Below are 25,258 nucleotides of genomic sequence, written 5' to 3'. Positions count from 1 at the left end.
TCGTTCACTGATAAAATGACGGATGATGTCAACAACCGCCATTTAAAGCCACAAGTTGGAATGAAGCAATGAAAACAAGTATGGCACACAGGCTTTACCAGCTCCATCTAAACATAAAGGAGAACAATGAGCATTACAAAACAAAAACAAAGCATCCTTAATGCCATGTTTTTATTATGTATGATGCTCTCTCCAAACCCAGTGCAATAACTTAGTCGGAGGTGGTCTTAAGTCAATAGGGGTTCCCAAAATTGGCAGAGGAAACAACACATCTTCCTTGGAAGACCACATTTTATTTATTTATTTTTATTTATTTTTTTAATTTACTTATGATAGGCACACAGTGAGAGAGAGAGAGAGGCAGAGACACAGGCAGAGGGAGAAGCAGGCTCCATGCACTGGGAGCCCGACGTGGGACTCGATCGATCTCCAGGATCGCGCCCTGGGGCAAAGGCAGGCGCCAAAACGCTGCGCCACCCAGGGATCCCGGAAGACCACATTTTAAACTCAGACTTTAAATAATTTCTACACATGAGCTTCCAGGAACATAAATCCACAATCAGAAGAATCAAACACGAGAGAAAATAAGTTCCGTGAGTCCGATTCATTGGAAACAGAATAAAATTCACAAAGAATGAAAACGATGGAATTGTCAGATTCAAAATATAGCAAACAAACAAAATATATAGAAACAAGCATGTTTACTATTTTTTAAGATATAAAGGGGACTTTGAAATTAAAACTTAGAAGAGATCATCCAATATTCCAAGACAAATCTGAATAAGAACAAACTGAACTTCTAGAAGTGATAATATAGCTTAAATTAGTATATTTGAAATAGATTAATAGAATTTTCATATGTTGTTGATAGGATTAGAAATGGTACCACTACTTTGGAAATAGTTTGGCATTCTCTTGAAAAGCAAAATATACACCTGCTATAGAATCCAGACATTCCAAGTGTATTTATCCAAATGAAAAGAAAGAAAATGTCATACAAAGACTTGTATACACGTATTGTTCATAGAAGCTTCATTTGTAAATAGCAAAAACTGGAAAACATCCAAATGTCCATCAACAGGTGAAAGAATACACAAATGGTGACGTAGTCATATAAAAGGATAATACTTAGCAACAAAAAGGAATGCAGTATTGATAACTGTAAAATTAAAAGTTCTTTACAATGAAACACTTAGCAAATTAAGAATTAAAAGGAATGACCTTAGATAAAATGAGTCTACTAAAAAATTACATTAAACATGGAAGAACACAGCAATTTCATTCATAGTTACATACCCAAGAGAAATTTCAAAAACATAGGTGCACATAAAAACTTGTACATGATGCTCATAGCAGCACCATTCATAATATCCCAAAATAAGAAGCAATCTAAACATCTAACAATTGATTAATGCATAAATAAAGTGTGTTATAGCCTTAAAATTGACTCTTATTGGGCAATAAAAAAAACAAAGTACTGATGCATGGTACAGCATGGATGAACTTTGACAATATTCTGCTAACTAAAAGTGCCAGTCATAAAAGATTTCATATTGCATGATTCCATTTATATGGCATGGCCAGAAAGGCAAATAAGTAGAGCTGGGGAGCTTTTTGGGTTGATGAAAACATTCTAAAATTGATTGTGGCAATGGTTGTAAGTCCATAAATATACTAAAGCCATTAAATCTTACACATCAAATGAGTGAACTGAATGGTATATGGATTATATTTCAATAAAGTTATTTTTTAAAAACCCTGCAGCAATTCTTATAGTGATAAAGATGAAAGGAATTCCATTAAACAAAAAAGGTTGCCTACTCTCCCTTGCTTCTTACTAAGACAAAGAGAAAAGCAAAACAAAGTGAAAGTTAAAAGATTTTAAAAGAAGACAGATTACAGTTATCTTCACAGATAACTCATATAAAAACCCTTAAAGAATCTAAAAACAAATCATAGAGGTACTTAAGAATTTAGTGAGTTTTCTTAGTATTCGATCAACTGCACTACCATATAAGAAAGAAACTCTTAGCAGATGCACCCTATAAAAAAGATAACATTTCTAAGAATGACAATAACTCCAAAGAGCCTAAGAATGAAGGAAACAAAGAACAGTGTGAGGCCTTTAAGAAGACATGCATAAATGTCATTGAAAGATGATAAATAAAATGGGTTGACATTAAATTCACGAACAGGAAGACTAAAAATAATAAAGCTGTAATTCTCCCACGATTTCTGAGAAGTAGACCATATAACTTTATAATTATCAAAATAAAACAGGAAATTGTTTTTATGTTGTTTTAGCAAGTAAGATTCCTTAAGCAAGATTCCAAAAAGTATGAATTCTCAAGAAAACAGTGATCAACCTAGCAACACTAAGTAAGCCCTTCTGTTCACCAGAGGACACCGAAAGAGGTGAAAAAATACAATCCAGGAGAGCTTGGTTATAACACGTTCAACTAACAGAAGATTAATATCTGAATATATTGAGAATTAAAATAACTAAGAAGAGTGCCTGGGTGGCTCAGTCCGATAAACGTCTGCGGTCCTGGAATTGAGTCCTGCATTGAGCTCCCTGCTCTGCAGGCAGCCTGCTTCTCCCTCTGTCTCTGCCTCCCTCACCCTGTATCTCTGTCTCTCATAAATAAATAAAATCTTTGAAACAAAAAATTAAATAAAATAACTAAGAAAAAGGAAAATCACCAATAGAACAATGTGCTAAAGACACGGATATACATTTAATGGAAGAGTAAACATGGATATCTAATAAATGTATAAAAAGATCTATCAGTGCAGAAGTCAGGAAGATGCAAACTTCTAACCCACCAGATCTGCAACAACGGCACACAGGAAAACTTGGGAAATAGCAAGTTTTGCTAAGTAAATGGAGCAATGGATAATTCGTTGCTGATGGGAATGCAAATTGGCACAGCTACATCTCAAAGCTCTTTGGCATTACAGAGGAATTTGAAGATGATCAAATCCTACAAGCCACCCACTGTTTTCTGGGACCACCCAGGAGAAACACTTGTGTCCCTACACTAGAAATCCATATAATTATGTCCCAAGCCATACATTTGTAGAAGCTAAACCTGCAAACTCTGCAAATGTTCTCCTCAAGAGAAAGGATACATAAATTATGGCATATTCACATGATGAATTAAGAAGCATCAGTAAAAACAGTGTATAAGCCACAAGCACTCATATCAACATGGATAAAACTGAAAAACAAATGGTTGAGTGAAAAGAGGCAAGTTGCAAAAAATACTTAATATACTTATGGAAGAATTAAAAACCAAGCAAACCAAATAATAGGTTGCATATTTGGATGCATACATGTGGAAAAATATAAAGAAATCCAAGGGAATGAATAAACACAAAATGCAGTCAAGTGTTTCTCTTTGAGATAGTGAGAGAGGTGACAAAAGAAGGGGTGAGAAGAGTCTCCACCAACCATTGGTCAGTCTCTATTTCCTCAGCAGACAGTTGTGGCATTTTTTAAATCATGTGCATAAAAGTATCACATAGTCTCCAATTGTATGTAAAATCATATATTTCATTATACATGTATATGCCACTATCTTGAAATATAAGATTTGTTTTTGAAAATTATATCTGTATAACAATCTCAAAAAATTCATTTTCTAACTAAAGTTCTGTTAAAAGATGATAACTTTTGGGGTGCCTGACTCTTGATTTCAGCTCAGGTCATGATCTCGGGGTCCTAGGAGCAAGTCAGAGCTCCTCATTCAACAGGGAGTCCACTCAACAATTTTTTCTCTTCCTCTGTTCCTCCCCTCGTTGCATGCATGCGCTCGCACTCTCTCTCTCTCTAAAATAAATAAATAAATCCTTAAAAAAGTAAAGGATAACTTTTAAAAAATAGGCCATCAGTCCATTTTACTAGAATACTTTTATTTGGAAGTATCCTATCATTGTGCTCAATTAGCATCTCAGAGTTTTATTTAGTTTAGTTTTTTGGGTTTTTTTTTCAATTTTTCTCACTGAAAATGAAAGAATTCTTTCTGGGAATAATAATGCAAGTTAAATCTTCTGTGAAAAATGACGAATCAAATCCCTTGACAGAAACACTACCAGTTCTTTTATATCTTATTTCTTAAAATTCCCTTTTTTGAAATTTTTAATATTTATTTAAAAACTTTCAAATAGTCTATGGAGCTTTATTGTCTTCCTCAGCTTATTATTCCTTTGTTCTGACTCCATGAGCTGCACACAAAACTAAGTTCTGATTAATTTTCTCCCTCTGGAATGCTAATTCATTATCCAAATATAATAAGTGTTTGAAATGGTCAGGTTTAAGCTTAAAATGCATCTTTGGATCCCCAACCCAAAGAGTAATTTAAATAGAATTGAGCACATTTAATTCTCTCTCTTGAATTTGGGTGTTGCATTTGCTGTTTTATCTTAGTATTAAGTGATAGATCACTGCACATAGAGGTTAGTTTGATACATGTTTTGTTATACACAACAAGGAGGGCAATTTTCACCAAGGAATAATCTGGTTATCATCTCTACTAAGCAAAGCTACACCCTTAAGGTAGCATGAAGATTGTAGGCTATTTGACAACAGGCTATTTGCTTTCCTCATCCAGAGCTATACTCTCAGTGTCTATTAAATTGTTTGCTATATATTAGGTCCATGATTTATATGTAATGGATGGATGGATGGAATGAGACTCCTTCCTTTCCTAACATACAACTTCACAAATTCATGTCCCTATACATTAACCCTCGTTTTGTTGACTTTAGCAACCTACCCACATGGCCATGTGCGATTCTGCTCTGAATTGGCAAACCAGATAGGTAGATTTCAGCTTTTAGACACATATCTCAGAGAGACATCATTAGCTTCCACAATCCCTTAAAAATCCTTGATGCTTTAACAAAATGCTAACAATTCTGGTGTTTAGGTAACTTCAAGGACTTTTCTATTCTTACCTCCTCTCTTCTTCCACCAGGTTACAGAGGCATGAACCAAAGTTTATCAATAGCAGAACACAGGTGCTCAAAATTATAGTGACCTTGAGCAACTAGCCACCTGAGGGCAAATACAGTTTCCAATAGTGATGAGACTGTGTGCTGAACATATGATATTTCAGTGCATCGTGACCATATAATCACATACACATACACATATAATCACATACACATCACTCCCACATTTAAGAACATCACTACCATGGTGTTCCCTGGCAGAAATTGACAATAGTTAGGATACTGTTTTCAGGTAATTCGATATCATCATAATTGTCCTCTAAATAAAAGAAAAAGAAGAGAAGGTATAAATAATCAACATTTCTCTAGGAAAACGAGGGCATTTCCTATTTGTGTGACAAGGGAGTCATAATTGCAGTATTTATATAAATTAATTAATGAATTATTATTATTACTATTTTTAAAGATTTTATTTATTTTATTTATTCATGAGAGACACAGAAAGAGAAAGGCAGAGACACAGGCAGAGACAGAAGCAGGCTCCATGCTGGGAGCCCAATGTGGGACTCGATCCCAGGACTCCAGGATCACGCCCTGGGCTGAAGTGAGGTGCTCAACCGCTGAGCCATCCAGGCGTCCCTAATTAATAAATTACTATGAAGAGAATCAGTCCTCACATATTGAATACTTCTGCACTATGCTATTGCTTTAAACAAATTTTTGTATTTAATCCTTGCAACAAACTTCTAAGTATTATTCTCCCCACCTTACATATAGATAAATGGACCTTCTGGAGGACATTTCCCAATGTCACACAGGTGGCAATATGCAGAGTTGAGATCCAAATCCAAAACTTAGTGGTTCCAAACTCTATGGTGTGAGCCACCAGCCTATGCCACCTGCTAAATTAGAGCTTCAGTGTTTGTTGGGCATTTATGATATGACAGGAATATGTGAGTTTCAAAAGACAGAATGAAACTCTTTACCCTAAATGAAGAATGCCAAAATGACAGAGTCTCAACAGGTGGATACCATCATTCACACATTAGAGAGAAAAGGTTAATTGCTAAATTTTGAGTAAAAATGGAAGTCAATTCCTTAGACAGATCTTTTCAATAAAATCTTGCTGAGAGTTACATTCTCAAGTAAGTGCTAAGACTAAGCAACAATATGTGACAATTTTTAAACTTCCTCAGCTCTTGAGGTACTAAATACACAGATGTTTGAGAAGACTGGGGCTTATGAATACAGCTTTACTGTCAACAAATCAGGCAACATCTTTGCTGCCTGCTGCTAACACAGCAATCTCTTAAATTTAAAATTCTATGATAGTTTCTCCTGGATAAAGGGGAATTAGAATACATTCATCTTCCACGAAGTAAAAAAAAAAAAAAATCAAAGATTCCTTGTTGAAAATGGGCAATGTTTGCAATAGAAGCTAAGCTCAGTGTTGACTTAGCCTACCAAATGTTTACATTAAAAATAATAATAATAATTTCACAATCCTACTCCATGTCCTTTGACACAAGTGAGTCCCCAGACCCTCTCAACTCTGAACTCACTATAAATGCCTATGGCCTTGGTTTAAGTTTTATGACTTATCTCCTGCATAAGTCATCTCTACCTCATGCTGCTGTCACCGGCTTTGATGGACTTCAGTCCTTTCTCCATGCAGCTGGAAGAACCAAAGATGACGCCATCACTTCCTGGGATAAAGCTGTCTTGCATGTTCTAGTGACAATGCAACAAACCCAAAGTCTCTACCCTCAACTGTATGACCACTCACAGAATGGTCATGTCAGTCTCCATCCTCATCCTATGGCCAACCCATGGCCTATGCCATGGGCTCAATATTCCAAACACATGGATTCCAAGTTTACACCCCTTTGCACTTTGCACTTTACCTCTGAGCGGTGCCTTTATTCCATTTTCTTTCCTGCCAACATTTCACACCCTTCACACACAACTATTCCTCTGTAAAACTGTCTCCAGTGTCACTTCCTGTTCTCTTCATAGTATTAACATATTTTACTATGGGTTACATGCCAGGAGCCTCATCATATTCATATTTGAAGCACAAGGCATTCTTACTTACCTGTTAGGCCCTTAGAATTACCTCAGAGGAATCCTTTTAATGAGACCAATGATTATTTCTTAAAAGGCCCACTCCCCATGATCTCTCAGTTTCATATCTTCACCCTACTTTGTAGCCAAACTAGAAAACATCGAGAGTATCTAAAGCAGTTTATACACTATATACATACCAACTTCATTTAGACTGTGATTTCCCATGGATAAAAGCAATGCCTTGACCTAACTGGAGATTTTTATAACAAGAAAACCATTTACACGAATATATAGGCATCTATTTGCCTTTCACTGAAGCATCAAATCTATTTGGTCACATCTTGCTACCCTCATTACTTAATTAGATTGGTTATTCAAGTTTGCATAATGTTGCCATCTTAAAATATTCTGACATGACTTCCTGCTCACAATGGGAGGTGCCAATGAGATGGCGGAGCACAAGAGAGAACAAGCTCAATGTTTCCTATTTTACAGGTGAGGAAACAGAAGCTCAGAAGACCCAAATGACTTCCCTATTGAGTGTGTTGCTGTCAAGACCACCAATTTCCTCACAAACACTACATTTTTTTCTGCTATCTCTCCAATGCCTTTCCACCATAATAATTTACACACACAATGCTCATGGTGTTCAGCAAGCTGCTGACATCCCATCAGTGACCACTGAAGTTCTTTCTTCTTAAGTGAATCGAATGCTCATTGTTATCTTGTCACTTGAAATATCACTGGTTTCCAATCCTCTGAAAAGAGCATGGACAAAGGTAAATACAAAAAAGTTCGTAAAAGCTCTTGAACACTCAGCACCTGAGCAAAGGCAGAAGGATACACAAGTGGCTCATCAACAGGCACTTCTACCTCTCATCGCATTTAAACAACCAGAGAAAGTAAGGAGAATGGCTATTTTGATCAATCATTAATCTCTTGCTGCTTGCTGTCTGAAAAACATCCATTCAGAGTCACTGGCTTCTAGATCTTAATTTATTGAACATCTCCGGTCACACACATTATTGCTCTTCATTTTGCAACCACACGATATCAAGAGTCTCATCTCCAGATCCAGCAGTAGGTGTAGAGGCATATTAAGGTGTGCCGTGTGAAAGGTTTCTTCCATTCAATCATGTCAATTCTCTGTGGCTGTCTAGTCTGTAAAATGAAGGAAACAAATGTGCTACCCTGACACATTGCCTTAGTCCATAGTGAAAGGAACCATCCTATCATCTTTTGTAGAAAAATTAGGGATGAGACTCAACCAAAAATTATCTGTTTCTTCACCAAGAAGGAAAAATTTATAGGATTTGCTAGCAACAGTGTGTGAGGTGATGTGTGCTTTACTTATATTTCTCATTTAACCTTCACAAAATTACAGGAAAGCATTATCCTTACTATTGTGGATTTTTAAAAAAAGTGAAAGCTGAGGCAATATCTAAAATATAATGATACAATTTAGCTCTAAACTCTGAAACTACCAATTTCACCCTTCAAATCCATGAGTTAAAAAAAGGCTAAGGATGACAGAAAATACAAAGAATATTCTAGACTAAATTTATAAAGATTTTCAAAACCATACCAATCAGAACATTAAATTTTAAAGTTATTAGAGCTAGTTTTCCCAAGACATCTTTTACAATGCAAAACTTCTAAATAAAATTTGGTATATTATGGGGGTTTTTTGTTTTAAAATTTTATTTATTTATTTATTTATTTATTTATTTATTTATTTATTTGAGCGAGAGAGCTAGAGAGCGAGTACACAAGCAGGGGAAGGAGGAGATGGAGAAGCAGACTCCCCACTGAGCATGGAGCCAGATGCAGGGCTCCATCCCAGGAACCCAGGAACATGACCTGAGCTGAAGGCAAATGCTTAACCAACTGAGCCACCCAGGCACTCCTGGTATATTCTTTTTAGATGTAAAGTTAATATTAGTTTTTTGCAGAAAGTACATCAAACCAACTGTCCCTGGAATATGGCATACTATTTTAATGTGAAAGCTAACTAGAATGCATATTCAAACGTGATATTCTGATCTGTAAGGTCAGAATAATATAAACCACTTGAAATGATATATATTCTGGAATATATAGAGATAGAAATCCATATAGATTAGTAAGACTGATGATTTTTTCCAAAACAAGAGCAATGAAAATAAGAACAGTAAGAGAAACACTACATATCCATTCATTCATTTCTTCATTCAGTATTGAGAGTCCTGTTAGCACATGCTGGCCAAGGCTTTGGCATATCCTTCTAGTCCCTGCCCTGTAGGAATTACTTAGAGGCTAGTGGAAGAAAGAGGAAGGATAGCACCTACTTCTATTCTAGAGGCTAAGAAGGCTCAGCAAAATCTCAGTGCAGGTGAGGAGGAGGTAGCAGCTTTAATGCATGCTGTAAATAGTCTTACAGGATCAGGAATTCATAGGGTGCTAGGGTACTATCTAGAGGTGACTCAAAACAGTGAACTTGACTCTAGGCAAGATGGGAAAGGCTCAAAGGCCTGCCAACTAAGAGAAAAAGAGGGGTAAGTGCTTCCCTGTTAAACCAGTTACAAGTATAAATGTTCTCACTTTTTCTGGAGTAGAGACCTGAGCAGAAATGTGATGATGCTGGGAAATGTGGAGAGATGATTCTTGAGGGCCCAGAAAGTGGTCTAGAAAAATCTTCTTAATTTATGTAAGCAAAAAACAGACTATAATAGGAAACCCTAAAGGGATAATGTTAGCATTAAAAGGCAAGGCTAGGAAATTGGGAGAAAAAATAAATAAGGGGGAAGATGGTAGCATAGGAATTAAGAAAAGAACAAGGGTTCAAAAAGGGACTTGAAAAAAATGGTAGAATTTCTGAGGTAGATTTCTGCTCTGGAATTTAGTTTGGAAGGAAACAAAGAGAAACTTTTTTTTTTTTTTTTTAAAGAAATTGGCAATGAAAAAGAAAAACCTCCACAATACATCTATAGTCCTTGTATTTTTTTTTCTGTTTTTATATGAAGAACATATTCTAAAAGACCCCTGCAATGTTAATTCTGGTTACCAACTCAAGAAATTAAATGTCTTGTTCAAATAAATGGCTAGACTTTGTTGAGGAGTAGTATTTCAGCCATGTGAGAAATGCTTATTTCCTAATATGGAAACTAATAAAAATGATATTTAATAAAAAAAATTCTAGAAAAAAAAGTTTAAAGTGATTCGATATCATTTTTTCCCCTTGCTAGCAATCATGTATCCATCATTGGTAAGAATCTAAAATCCTATGGCTTTGAGTGACTTTTACCTTTGGCTAAATGATTTCATTTGGGAGTATATGTGTATAAATATCTACATAATAAAAAATTCATTTGAAAAAAATTTCAAAGTAATTATTTAACTATCTAAGCTATGTTTCCAAAATGAAATATTTTGGTAAATGTATTCCTTTCTTATCTTAAAACAATAAATGTAACTACTTGTTTAAATATCATATCCTGCAGGTTAATGAAAAAATGCACAACATGTTTTACTTATAATTTTACTTATAATTATATTCATACATGATTTATTTCCTAAGAAAGTTCAGTGATCATGTTTTTAAATAAATACAGTTCATTCTGACAAAAAAGTATGTGAGTACTTGACTAACTTTTTTTTCACCTCTTACTATTTTAACCAGAAATCAGTATTTTCTCTAAAATAAATCTGACTTCTTTGTAAGTGTGGACAAGATTTTTAGACTCCATTTATAGATCTGTTGGCATTTCAGCTCACAGAAGTTAGTTAATAAAGAGAATGACCTTTGGTAACATGTACAACATTAATTCCTTTTGCATTTACTCTCCAAAAAATGGCAGGCTTTCATGGAAACTCATTTGCAAGAAATTCAATATTCATTCACAGGGAAGAAAGAGCATCTTATATGGAGCAAGCCATATAGATATAGATATAGATATAGATATAGATGATATAGATAACTCCAATAAGAGTCTTGGGTATCTATGTTATAAAAAAAAATGGAGAGGCTTAAGATGATTGCTTTATTTGGTAGTTCTATTCCACAATAATAATGACTCTACTCCACATTCAAACATGTCTACTTCTTAGAATCAAAGCTATACATTATTTTGACATACGAATCCAAACACATACATATATGCATAAAAATAAAATGGGCTATACACATTAAACTTTTGAATGAAATATTGATTTATTTTTTCTAAAAACATTCACAGTTCAGCTTATTGTAATATATCTAGCACAACCAATTGAAAAGTATTGTATACATTTTTCTATTACTGTATAACCGATTACTCCCAACTGAGCACCTTAAAACAACGTCCATTTTTTTAGCTAATAGTTTTTTAAGTTTTGTAAAATTCATGTGTGGCATGGTTGGGTTCTCTGTTCAAGGTCTTATAAGGTTATTATCAGAGTTTCTGCTTGGCTACTCTGTTGAGGTTCTACAGAATAATCTGTTTCAAGTTCATTCAGTCTATTAGCTGAATTCAATTCCTTTTGGTTATAGTCCTGAGATCCTCTTCTTGCTAGCTGTCAGGCAGGCATCATTCTCAGCACCTTGAAGCCATGTGCATTGCTAGTCACGTAGCTCCTCCAACTTTAAAGTTAGCAAAGGAGAATTTCTTAAGTGTTAAATCTCTCTAGCTTTGGATTTTTGACTTCCTTTGTTTCTGAGCTCTAGACCGTTATATACATCACCATCACCATCATGATGATCATCATCATGGTTTCCAAGGGTCAGGTTTCTTTTATTTGAGCTAAATATCTCTCCCATTGTGTTCTTGCTATTCATGAATCAGGAATATGTGTTCTTGCTACCCAGTGGGACTTTGATGTCCTTAAATTTTTAGTAGCACTCAAGAAAATCCCAACACATACTTTGAGTGAAGGTTAAACCTTCTGTGGCAGGGAATTCCTAGAAGGATCAATAGAATCTCATCCCCAATGCTTCGATAAGTTCTAATGACCTCCAAGTATGGGACACCTAGTCCAATTTGGACTGATCGAGAAGATATTCAGAAGGATGTGAGCCCTCTGCTGGATAACTGGATCCACAGGCAGAGGTAATCAAGTGAAAGAAGGAAGACATTCTAGATAGAAGAGATCGCATGGTCACAGCTCTGAGACAGGAAAGAGCTGTGTGTTTATGGAAGTGGGAAAGAGTCCTTCATGGACATGATTCTGATCTAGGTATTATGCAGCTCAATCTCACCCCACATGGAGGAATAGATTTGGGCAGATTGCAGGATGATCTAGAATGTTGTTACCAGTCTGTGGAGAATATGACAAGGGCATAGGCATAGGCAGGTTCTCAGACCATGGGTAACAGAAAAGCAATGCATGGCCCCTCGCCTCAGAGGGAATAGATGGCTCACAGGGCTGCCAGACCAAGATCACTGACAGGCCTTGGCCTGGGGAACAGGCATGAGCCAAGTAATCCAGCTGGCCAGGGGGCGAGAGTGAGCTACCAGCAAGGGGGATATGATCAATACCCTAAACAAAGGGCATCATCTGTATAAATAATATTCCTGACTCAGGTCTGGCTGGTTCTGAGGAAATCAGAGAGACGGTATGCAACCAAACTCTCTCATAGAAAGGAAGTAGGCTCCAATGGCTTCGAAAGGATTGGGCTAGAAAAAGTGAGGAAAGCCAAGATAGGAAGGATATAAGGTATATGGTGGATCTGTAGTTTCAGGAAGAAGCGCCAATAATTCCCTTGTAGAAAAATAATAATACTTAACCCCTCATTTATCTAAATTCTGGAAGCTTCAGTATCCATGTGGACGTTTAGAAAAGTCTGTGAAGAGTTTAAGAGATCTCAATATTCCTAGTTGCAGCTACTTATGCCTGGCTGCCTGGATATAGTAGGAGCTGATGTGCTTCAGCAACAGCTAGCTCCAGCTTCCCCTTCCCCAACATCTCAGTGTTCTCACTCATCCCTTGATTGTTATGAAACTGACTGTTAAAAATGCATACTAATACAAGTTTTTCAAAAAGTCTCAATTGTCCATGTGATGACCAAGAAAAAGGTCTTAGGAATCAGATGGAGAATTTCCTATCATCAATAAAAGGCAGAGAAACCCCAAACTATATTTACTAGTCATTTTTCATAAAAAGTCAGAAAGATACTTGATATTGTTTCCTCTATGAAGCTCTCTTACTCCTCCCTAGTATCCTTAAGAAGTATGAAACAATATCTAAATCATCAAATTCTTTACCTGTTCTCCTTTCTCAAATCTTGTTTATATTCTATTTTTAAGATTTTTAAAAATATCCTTTTTGATGTGCTAACTAGGTTAGTCTATCACGCTTAATAAAGACTTGAATTTCCAAAGGTGCCTTTCTGAAGCTAAGCAAACAACTTGGTTATGATAAAAAAGAACAGTGGAAGCTATGTATTAGACTTTCCTCCAGTGAATTATCAGTAAATTGCTTGTATTATTCAACTGCAGATTCATACATTAGAGATTTCCAATATACAAAACAATCAGGCTTAATGAAAACTGACATTTTACAGCTATCTGGCAAGGAGAAATAATTAGGTAGTGTCATCTGCACTTAACACTATCATTTAATATGTATTTTACACAGAATTATTGATTATGTATCACGGCCTGAGAGCTAGGGATACAAGATATTGTATAAAGAATCAAAAAGTTGTCAGGGGATAATTTTTCTGTCTACTTTGGTACTTTAACATGTGTTCCATTCAAGATACCTTGGGCCTAAGGAAAAAAAAATCAGTTCAATCAAATCAAATGAGGAAGGGGGAAAGTTTTTAAGGATTAAAAAAAAAAAAGGTACAACCTCTGAAATGCCTCATTCACAGGTGTCTCATAGGTACAACCTCTGAAATGCAGCCAGTCCTAATGATAAGTGAACAGGCTTGTTTGTTTGACTTTCAGGAACAACATGGTCTCTCTGTTGAACTACTTTCTCTCACCACAGATAATCTGCATAACCCACACAACCACCATCCCCTACTGCCTACTATCAGATGTCACAGGTTCTGGGCCACTTATTTCACATCCTCAAGAGCAAGACCTATTTCTTATAGATCAGTCACTGGATGAATCAGATTACCTGTTTCTGATCCAAGCAGAAGCTTGTAATTAAGGCACTGGATACAACATGGTCCCCTAGACCTGTGTCTACCAGGGGACCATGTACAGTATGCAAAAATACACAGAATGATAGAAATATGAATTGAAAAGGTATCTGACCAATAGTGAAACAATGGATTTCAAAGCAAAATAGATGTCAATTTATTGGTGTGTATGGACCTAGAAACCTGACAGTCTTAGCTTCTCAACCTTTAACAAAAACCTTTTCAAATATGTACAACTGCATGTACTGAATCAAATACACATTCATAAACATTGTTTTTCTCCCTGCCTTCGTCTCACCATCTTCAACCAGTCAACTTTCTGAAAACAATTTCAAGTAAACACAACTCACTTCTCTTTTTTCTTACCCATTCTGCTTTGGTTAATTTGTTTTTTGGCAAGTCTGTTTAAGGGATCACAATGTACCTATTTGCAGCTACTTATAAGCTAGGTAAGTGGAGGTGGATATGTTTCCACATGTCCAAAATGAAGTTTTGCAATAGAAAATGATATTCCATCCACGTAAGCTACTCTAACAAGAATACAATGATATCCATGTAGATTTACCATTGTCAAAAAAGAGAACAATATTAAAAGACTGGTGGCAAGGAACTCAAACTGGAAATATCCTGACTACAAATTTACTCTTACAATGATAAAATATTTTAGAGCAATAGATATAAGTACATTTTAATTCTTTTGTCACACCAGGTGGCTAAGGGACCGCCAAAGTCATGCTCCTGTTTCTGAGCAGAGTGGCTATAGATGCCAGGTCTAGGAATCCCCACCCTACTTCCATCTGCAAGAGGACACGTGACTGGTTCTCACCAATGGATTGTGGGTACAGTGATGCAGTTGACAATGAGGTCACAGGGGGTAGTAGAGCTCTCAAGAGAGAAGTTGGGTCCTTAATAACTGTAGGAAGGAAAGCAGAGAAGCAGCCCCTGACTACCATCCACTGCCTCTGTTGCATGAATGAAACACAATCAGCTTTGTATTAAGTCAGTATAATGTCAGAGTTGACTTGCCACAGCAATTGTTTCCTTAACTAAGACAACTCCCTAAAAATGTAAAATCTCAAAAATATAATGTATGACAAGGTAATAGGAAAGTACAATGCATTACTGAGAAATGAAAGTTGTCATAGAACTTTGTTTCTTTCACTCACATTATATATTCATATTCACACACACATACACACATATTTTTAAATATGAAAGCATGGTGCTAGGGTAGGTAATTTATTTTGTGGTCAAATGACTATGTTTTGTTTTTAAACATTTCAGAACCTCAAACCAACCCCTAATTGAATAATTATTCTATCTGTGAATTAGAAATATTTTTACACAAGAGAATTGCATCCATGGCTGACACTTGAGGTACAATTTTGCAACTTAGCATTGTATATTAGCAAACAATACAGGTTACATTGAAATGTTCGCTCTTTCATTTCAGACACCTGCAACTCTGGATCATTTAGAAAAGAAGAACCAAACTGAGAGACTCATATGGCATCTCCTGATTTCCAGCAAGCTGACTAAATGCAAAGCCTTCCTTTGCATAAAATTACACATGATTTGCATTCGGGGCAAGTGTTAATTTTGTTAAAGAGTTTCAAGAACAAATCAGGCCACTTTGGACACCTTTTGAACATCTTAAATCAGATTGGTTACAACTCCCTTCCAATATCTCACTGAATGTTCCAATTCCACTGCCAGGTTTGTAAGGAGAAGATAAACACCACAATTTACTTTCACTGGCAGCTCAAAGCACAGAAGTGTAAGGAGGCAGCGTGCCCAGTACCTGATGCTGCTCATGCTGCCCGTCTCTGATCCAAGCTTGCATCGCTCCAGTTGGCTGGCTACGATCTGGCGTTCTGCCTCCAGCTCTCGGGTCAGTCTCTCAAACTGTAATTCCTGAAATAAAACCACCAAAAAAGATTAATTCTATCATCTATTTGAAAAGTGGAATTCATATCAAAATGACGTGATGGTTAAGGGGAAAAAAATGCAATTTGCCAAGATGTCAAATTTGAGAAGCGGAGGATGTTGTTGGGAAATCAAAGAAGGATTTGCAGTTAGGACATACGTGAGTATGTATCACAGTTCTGGGACTTGCTGGCCCCAGGGCCTTTGGTGGGTTCTTTAATCTTCCTAAATATCAGCTTCACCATCTGTAAAATGGGTTGACAATACTTTTTCCTAAAGTTGGTGTGAGGATTCAGCAAGACGTTGACCATGAAAAATTAGTCTGTGCTATTGTTTGGCAGATGGTCAGCATCCAACAGATATTAAAATAAAATTGTAACATTCAGTAAAATGTTAAAAGAAACCGTTTTTCTATCATTCAGAATACTGTGATTATTCCATATTGGCCTTCTGGCTGCCTCTCTGTACTAATTCGATCCTAATATTACATATGGTAGACTGAAGAGAAATAACGCTTAAACTTACACTTCTGTAGGCTCGAAATTCCAACAGAATGCGAATGATACTGATCCTTTATAGCCTAATTATGTGAATATGCTTCGAGATATTTGCTGTATGGCCGTAAAAAAAAACAATTAATGCCATGAAGAATGCTTCTACAAATCTGCCTGAAATCCACTATTAAGGATCAATTTAATAAAAAATAATTCAATCAGTATGTCAAGCATCTTAGCTGTTCCAATTTTATGATTTTTGTACCATATTTTAATCTTTGTATTTTATTTTCTCATGCACTTAATTTTTTAATAAACATAATTATAGCAAAGCATGTATTTTAACTAAGTTTCCAGAAGTTGTTACACTGTCACATTTAATCTCTTTAAAAAATGAATTAACGGCACACTTACATTTTGGGTATGGGAAAACAAAAATGGTGGAAAATACTGAAAATACAGGTCAGTGTTGGAGAATTAAAACTCCCAACATTGCAGAGATCTGTCTTCCCAGAAAAGATGAGTTTATTTTATTTGCTAGCCTGAGACACTCTTGAGTGATACCTTTAAAAAGTAGAATCTGGTGTGTCATCCACATATATTAAACATTTCCTTGCTCTTTTCCATAAGAGCAGATTTCTTTTCTGTTAACATTATTTTGGGGGAACTAAGTAAGAAACATTTTACAAGGGGTGCCTGGGTGGCTCAGTCAGTTAAATGTCTGCCTTTGGCTCAGGCCATGATCCTGGGGTCCTGGGGTGGAGTTCTCTCCCTCTACTCCTACCCCAGCTCCTACACAAGAACTCTCTCTCTCTTTTTCTCTCTCTGTCTCTCAAATAAATAAAGGAAATGTTTTTCAAAAAAAGAAATACTTTACAAATGAAAGCTCAACTTTTTCCTTTCGAGTTCTAAAACTCAGGAAGCATGTTGTGGGAGCTCACATCTTTATTCTTACATATTCTGAAGGGAAGCAAAGATTATTTGTAAGGAACAAATACCAAGACCTCTGCCCAAATGCATTTTGTGCACCTAATCACTTCTTCTCCCAGCATGTTCTACTGTTTTTTGGTTGTTGCTGTTGTTGTTATTGTTGTTTTTGGCAGTTCCTTTCCACAAAAAATATGCAAGTTCTAGAAGATTTTCATTTCCAGGCTTTATATTTTATCTCAAATCTGTGTAACAGAAAAACCAAGCTATACCTCTGTATTGGTATCACCTTAAAAACATATTTAAAGATCATATGGAATTCCCCATAGGTAGATGGAAATTCGTTGCGTGTAAGTACCTGAAGTATTTTTAATTAGTTGCATATTTGCGCCCATTCTAAGTAGCCCAATACGATGAGATAAGGCACAGACTGAATCAGGATTCACAAACCTTAGGCTTCTGCTAGGACAGACACTGCCCATGGGTGTGCTTGCTTACGGTCATGGCCTCACCTGTATGTTTCCTCCATATCAGAGTCATGGAGCCTGGTGACAGGAGACACTTTCTCATGTGGTTGCCTTCCAAACATAGAGTCACAATTTCCAGTGCTGCGTATCACTTTGTGTGCATCTGTATTTCCATCTGGCATCATTCTTCTGTCTGAGAGACTTCCTTTAACGTTTTTTGGTGATGAATTCTCTCAGCTTTACAGACTAACAACACTATTTTGCCCTTATTTTCAAAAGACATTTTGTCCTCTCGTTTGCATTGTTTCTGACAAAAAGCTATGGTGTTCATGTATTTGTTTCTTTGTCTATACAGTGTCTTTTTTCTCTGCCTCCTTTTAAGATTTTCTCTTTATCTCTGGCGCTGAACAGCTTGATTATAACATTCCTTGCTATAGTTCTCCTCATGTTTCTTACACTTGGGGTTCAATGTTTCTTACACTTGGGGTTTAGTAGGCTTCTTGGTCTATGGATTTAGTTTCCATTAAATCTGGAAAATACAATTTTTTCCTCTTTCCCCACTAACATCCTTCCTTCAGTGATTACAATTACATGTATATTAGGCCACTTGGAACTGCCCCACACTTCATAGATTCTTTTTTCTTTTTAAAAACCTTTTTCTCACTCATTGTTTCATTTGAATAGTGTCCATTGGTGTAATCATTCTTTTCCTCTGTAATGTCTAATCTATCCATAACCTTGCTGAGTATATTTTTATCTCAGACATTGATGAATTAAACACCCATAGAAGTTTCACTTGGGTCTCTTTAATATCTTCCATGTCTCTAACTTTATGAACATGGGGAATAAAAAAAAAGAACATGGGGAATACACATATAGAAACTGTTGCCATGATTAGCTAATTCTCGCATATGTTTCAATTGACTGATTTTTCTTTTCATTGCAGGCCCTATTTCTGCTCATCTTCATGTATGATGATCTTTGGTTGAACACAAAATTTTTTTTTTTAACATTTTGAATTTTACCTTCTTGTGCTCTGGGCATATATTCCTATAGATACTTTAAGCTCTGTTCTGGGACACAGTTACCCGGATGCAATTTAATATACTTGAGTCTTGCATTTCAGATTTGTTAGAGAAGACAGAAGAGCATTTAGTCCAGGGCTAATTACTCTACTTTACCTAAATGGATTCTTTTAAGTACTCAACATCCAATGGATTATGAGTTTCCCAGTTTGGCTGGTAGGTGTCGGCACATATTCCTAGCCCTGGTTGAGCACCAGGTACTATTTCCTCCCATCCTTTCAGATGGTTCTTTCCCTGCCCCCTGATGGTTTCCTTATATAAACAGGCTGCTCAGGTCTGAACTCAGTAGCAGAAGAGGACCCTCTATAGATCTTGAGGGTTTCTCCTTCTGAGTAGTGATTGACCTTCTATTTTGCCCCACAAATTCTTCCTGGACTGTCTCCCCAATTCAGGGGTCCCCTGGACTCTGCAGGTCCCTTTTCTATGCTGTTGTAACTGAGGAAATTAGAGGCTCATCTTCTTTGCCCTTTGTGTCTCTTAGGAACCACCTTTGTTCACTGCTTAAAGTTCAGACTCTCAAAAGCTTCATATTGTCTGTGTGTTTGTTGTTTCAGATGGGAAGGTAATGCCAGTCTCTGTTACTCTATCTTAGCTGAAAATGGGAAGGTTTTTAAGAATTAACAATTTTCCTCTGTGACTGATTTGTAAAAGCATATTTTCTGCCATATTTAAAAACTCATATTAAATGAACTACTACTAACCAGGCAAATACTTTTGCTTTTACATGTTTTCTTCTATGTTGTTTGTTCACTGTTCACAAAGAGCTACTTCTGGGTTACTCGTCTGTTTTATTCACATGATGACTTTTAAACTGAACTGACATTTCTTTATTAAGGAAATGGGTATCAATATGTTGACTTTTTAAAATGTCCATTCAATATATGTTTGCTTTGTCATCCTGTATATGAACCAAGAAAGTAATTAAGTGAATCTTCCCCTGTGCTGTGCTAAGGAATACATAGTAAATGTCAAGGTCCTCAAGGAGCAAGGAAGTTTCTCGTCTTCATCTAAAATCCTGCTTTATTAATATAACAATACAAAACAAAAATAAAATTGGAAACTTTTTTTTATTGAGCACTTACTATTGAGTGCCTAATTTCTAGGACCGTATATAAGGCAGAAATTTTTCCTGCTGTATCGCCAATGTATCTAGTGTCTACAGCAGTCCTAGTACATAGTAGGTGTTCAATAAATATCTGTTAAATATATGTGTCTGCAGGGAGCTAAGTGCTTTACATGTATTACCTTGTGTATACATCATAACACTGCTGTCTCCTAGGTTCTTTTGTTGCTGTTGTTGTTTTTCTTAGTTTAAAAAAATGTTAATTAAGGTAAAAAGCTTAGCCTTGGCCAAGAAGAAATTCTTCCTTCAAAAGCAGCAAAGAGAATGAGAAAAAGGATGACATTCAAAAGATCTGGACATAGAGAAAGGGTAACACTGAAGAAGCTAATTAATATTAGATGGAGTAAATCTTTCCTGTATTTTCAATTATTTTGTTTGAGGCCATAGCCGTCCATTAATATAGAGGTCATGTGATACAACTATAAACTATGAATTTCATTCATATTCATATTAAGAATCATTATTTAAATATTTTTTTTATTTCTTTGAACTCTAGAGACCAAGTTCTGAAATGTCCTCTGCCTTTTGCTCACATTACAGTCATTTCTCAGGAGGGCTGTTCTCACCACAGCATATCACTGGGGTTGGGAACTCTCAGGACATTAGTTGGGTCTAGTGTGGATTTTATGCCTGGAATTGGAAACTGATATTAGAATTGGGAACTAGAAGAGCTGCAACTGTTGTCAAACTCAGAGACTCCTATGGCCTAATGGCATCCATGGTATCATCTAGGGCATTCATCACAATAATGAATGAACTTCCACTCCATGGGGGATACTTAAACTGTGGTGTGGTTGGAAAGATGATATTCTCCAGTTCTAACTCAGTTTGCCATTAGGATGACAGACCTCTCAGGATTGAATAATTCTCTCTTGGTTTCTTAGAGACTTTGAGGTAGAAGAGCATTTATGAGAAAAATATTGAGAGTAAGGCCAGGTGGGTACACAAGAAATCAATTGGAAAAATAAAAGCATGTGGATATATTTAGCAAAATTTGTAATACTTGTTGAAAGTGAATTTGTGGTATTAAATCAATTCAGCGAAGGTAAGGTTAAGGAAAGATAAGAAGAGTGAAGAAAGAGGCACCTGGGTGGCACAGTTGGTTAGGAATCTAACTCTTGGTTTCAGCTCTGGTCATGATCTTGGGGTCATGAGACTGAGTCCCACATCAGGCTCCATACTCAGTATGGATTCTCCTTGACACTCTCTCCCTCTCCTTCTGCCTCTCCGCATGTGTTCTCTCTTTCTCAAATAAACAAATAAATCTTTTAAAATAAAAAAATAAGAGTGAAGAAAGATCTTTGAAGGTCTTGGATATGGAGTGTAGACAGAACAAAAGAAGCCAAAATAAATAAATAAATAGAAGAATAATGGTGGGACAAAGACCATTAGCATGGCCTTCTCCTGGGCAGTTTCACTGCAGAAGTAGTGATGTAAATCAGGCTCTAAACTGTGATGACACCAAAAGTAGCAAACAAAAGCAAAAACAGACAAGCAGAACTACATCAAAGTAAAAAGCTTCCTTTCCTTTTAGCAGAGAAAACAGTCAACAGAATGGAAAGGTAACCAACAGAATGGGAGAAAATATTTAAAAGGGTTAATTTCCAAAATACATAAGGAGTGCATATAACTCAGTAGGAAACAAATGGCAGGGGCAGCCCCAGTGGCTCAGTGGTTTAACGCCACCTTCAGCCCAGGGCCTGATCTTGGAGACCTGGGATCGAGTCCCATGTCGGGCTCCCTGCATGAAGCCTGCTTCTCCTTCTGCCTCTCTCTCTCTCTCTCTCTCCCTCTCATGTCTCATGAATAAATAAATAAAAAGAAAAAAAAAAGAAAAAAAAGGCAAAGTACTTGAATTGACATTTCTCCAAGCAAGACATACAAATGGCCAACAAGTATATAAAAAGGTGCATAATATCACTAACCAAGGAAGTACAAATCAAAACCAAAATGAGGTATCACTTCATACCTGTTAGAATGGCAGATGTGAAGTTTTCTTTTATTAAGAAAATAAAAGATAACAAGTATTGGCAAGGATATAGAGAAATCAAATGCTTATGTGCTGTTGGTATGAATGTATAGTGCAGCCACTATGTCAAACAGTATGGAGGTTCCTTAAACTATTAAAAATAGAACTACCATATGATCTTGCAATCCCATTCGTGGGTATATATCCAAATGAACTAAAATCAGGATCCAGAAGAGATATTTGCACTCTTACATTGATTGCAGCACTATCTTTTTTTTTTTTTTAAAGGAAGAGGTGGCGGGGGTACAGAGAGAGAGAGAGAGAGAGAACCCCAAACAGACTCCACACCCAGGATGGAGCCTGATGCAGGAATCGATCCCACAACCCTGAGACCATGACCTGAAAATTAAGAGTTGAAAACTTAACCAACTGAGTCACCCATGCGCCGTTTTTGCAGCACTATTCACTGCTAACACATGCAAACCACTTAAATGTACAACAGACAGCTAGACAAAGAAAATATGGTAGATACAAAAGAAGAAATTTACACCATTTGCAACAACATGGATGGATATGGAAGACATTATACTAAGTTCAAGAAGTCAGTTACTAAGCCAAAGAAGTCAGTTATAAACATAAAGCACGTGGCTCCATTTATATGAGGTGTGTGCAAGAGTCAAACTTATACAAGAAGAAAACAGAATGGTGGTTGTTGCCAGAGGCTAGGAAGTAAGGTGAAATAGGGAGTTGTTGTTCAATGTCTCTGACTGTGCCACACCAGAACTAAACTTATTTGCAAACATTCCAAGCCCTGAAAAATTGTTGTACCAGTCTCCTACTATTATGTTTCCCAGTTTCAAAAACATGAGCCAAGCATTTGAAACTCTTGAACAGAAAGCAGATGAAGTCCTTGATTGCTAGATTAACCAAAACACCAGATGAATGCAGAAGTGAAGATAAACCAGCTAAGGAGATACTAGGTGGTTTGGTGTTTTTTGTTTTTTTGTTTTGTTTTGTTTTTAGCATTGAATGTCATGTATTATAATTTAGCACTTTATTATAGATAGTTAAGAGGCTAGAGAGAGAAAAAAAAAAGACAGAGAAAGGCATTCCAGATCAGAGAAGGAGCAACAGACAATGCAGATAAGCCAAGGGAAAACTGAATGAAACAAATAAAAAATGCACATGTCCACACCACCTGGGGTACATTCCTTAGAAAAGAAACAGAGAAAAATGATACCTAACAGATATACAGCAAATGGTTCCTTAATGAGGAAGCAAACCCAGGACATACATTTTCATTATTTTATATCCACATTTTTATGGCTTTCTAGTCTTCCAGAGTCCGTGCTTTCACCACACCCAGAACAACACTGACACTTAGCAGCAGACCAGAGGCGATTTAAGAAAGGTTCATGTTCATTCAAAATGAACACAATCTTGTCACTATCATAAACAATCAAGTACAATTACAAAACTATTGTTCAATGGGTATAGTGTTTCAGTTATACAATATGAACAAGTTCCAGCAGTCTGCTACGCAACATGGTGCCTAAAGTTAACAATTCAGTGTTGGGCACCTAAAAATTTGTTAAGATGGTATATTTCATGGTAAGTGTTCTTATCACTAAAAAAAAAATGAATAAATAAGTAAAAGGGACACAAACTTTTGGAAGTGATGGATATGTTTATCACCTTCAATTTGGTGATAGTACCGTGGGTGTATGCATATGTTCAAACTCATCAAATTATGTATGTTAAATACAGGCACCTTTTTATATCAATTATGCTTAAATAAAATTGTACCCAAAAATGGTATTCAGAAACTGTCCAGAGAAATTGGGATTTCATGGGAATTAACAATAGGGTATGGATTAAAGGAGACCTCTTTTGGTAACAGAAGTTTAAAGAAAAAGCAGTGTTAGAAAACCTATTACCTTCCCATTATGTGTAAATTATCTTGTTTTAGGGATAAAGTTTTATAAAAGTAGCAGATATATGATACCAAAGTTCAATAAAATTTACTAAGAGCCAGATCTAAAGGATATTAACTCCTAGAATAGCACATGGTTGAGTCACATAATATATTAGGATTGTAAGAAAAATTAACATATACTTTTATAACTTTTTCCTAATAAGCCTAAATTAATAATTAATAATTAATTAAACTTAACTAAATGAAGTTTATTAAGTATTTTCAAAAGGATAAAGGTAGGGATCCCTGGGTAGCACAGCGGTTTGGCGCCTGCCTTTGGCCCAGGGCATGATCCTGGAGACCCAGGATCGAATCCCACATCAGGCTTCCGGTGCATGGAGCCTGCTTCTCCCTCTGCCTATGTCTCTGCCTGTCTCTCTCTCTCTGATGACTGTCATAAATAAATAAAAATTATAAAAAAAAAGGATAAAGGTATATAAAGCCTCTTGAGGGGTCTTAGCTAAGTTAGTGTAAAAACTGAAATCAGAAAACACATACTCATAGTTTCATTAATTTCATCAATAAATAATTTACTTAACATCGTGCCATAGCATCAGTTGAGACTATACAAGCTGGGTTTAAGGAAGTGGAAAAATTTAGACTGAATAGTGAATTCAGTAAACATGAGTTTGCCTTAATTTTACTAATACTGGAAGATGGAAAAGAGATGGGACAGATGTGGAGAATAGAGAAGATGGATGAGCTTCTAGGCAGTGGAAGACATTTTCTACAGAGGAAACCTGATTGCTATAATCCAATGACTTAAGATTCAAATTTACCATGCCAGCCACAAGAAGTGGGAACATGGACCCAGAACATATCCTGAGACTGTGTAGACCACACATGCTCAGGCATCGAGAATTCTTGGTCAACCTCCTCTCCTGTTGAAGTAAAAAATAGTGAGGACCAGCACCCACCCAGACACACAATAGCGGTCCTGTGTATGCAAACTCATCATGTGAGTCATGTGTATGCAACAGAATGGTGGTAGGCATGAAGGCGAGTAGAAGAAACGTGATGGGATTTGAAAGGTTTGACCATGGTAGTGAAAGCTCCAGAGTTTTTCTAAAGGAAGCTTCAAAGAAGGCCTGCTAGGTCGACCTAGATGAGAATGGAAAGCCTACTAATGAGCAAAAGGTCTACCTTTCATTAGTGGCCAGT

The 25,258-nt window shown here is 36.4% G+C and overlaps 1 protein-coding gene across 5 annotated transcripts in view; it reads right to left on the bottom strand.

The window, feature by feature from the left end:
* The window catches only part of CTNND2 (catenin delta 2), a 924,458-nt gene that overhangs the window by 573,853 nt on the left and 325,347 nt on the right, over window positions 1-25,258 (bottom strand). For all 5 annotated transcript variants that reach the window (XM_025451313.3, XM_025451315.3, XM_025451314.3 and 2 more), the window contains one exon: window positions 15,933-16,045. In XM_025451313.3, the coding sequence (XP_025307098.1) occupies window positions 15,933-16,045 (113 nt within the window). The remainder of the gene's footprint in view (window positions 1-15,932; window positions 16,046-25,258) is intronic.

The sequence above is a fragment of the Canis lupus genome, chromosome 34 (genome assembly GCF_003254725.2).
Source record: "Canis lupus dingo isolate Sandy chromosome 34, ASM325472v2, whole genome shotgun sequence".
Classification (NCBI taxonomy): Eukaryota; Metazoa; Chordata; class Mammalia; order Carnivora; family Canidae; genus Canis; species Canis lupus.
This window is presented reverse-complemented; position numbering and strand designations above follow the sequence as displayed.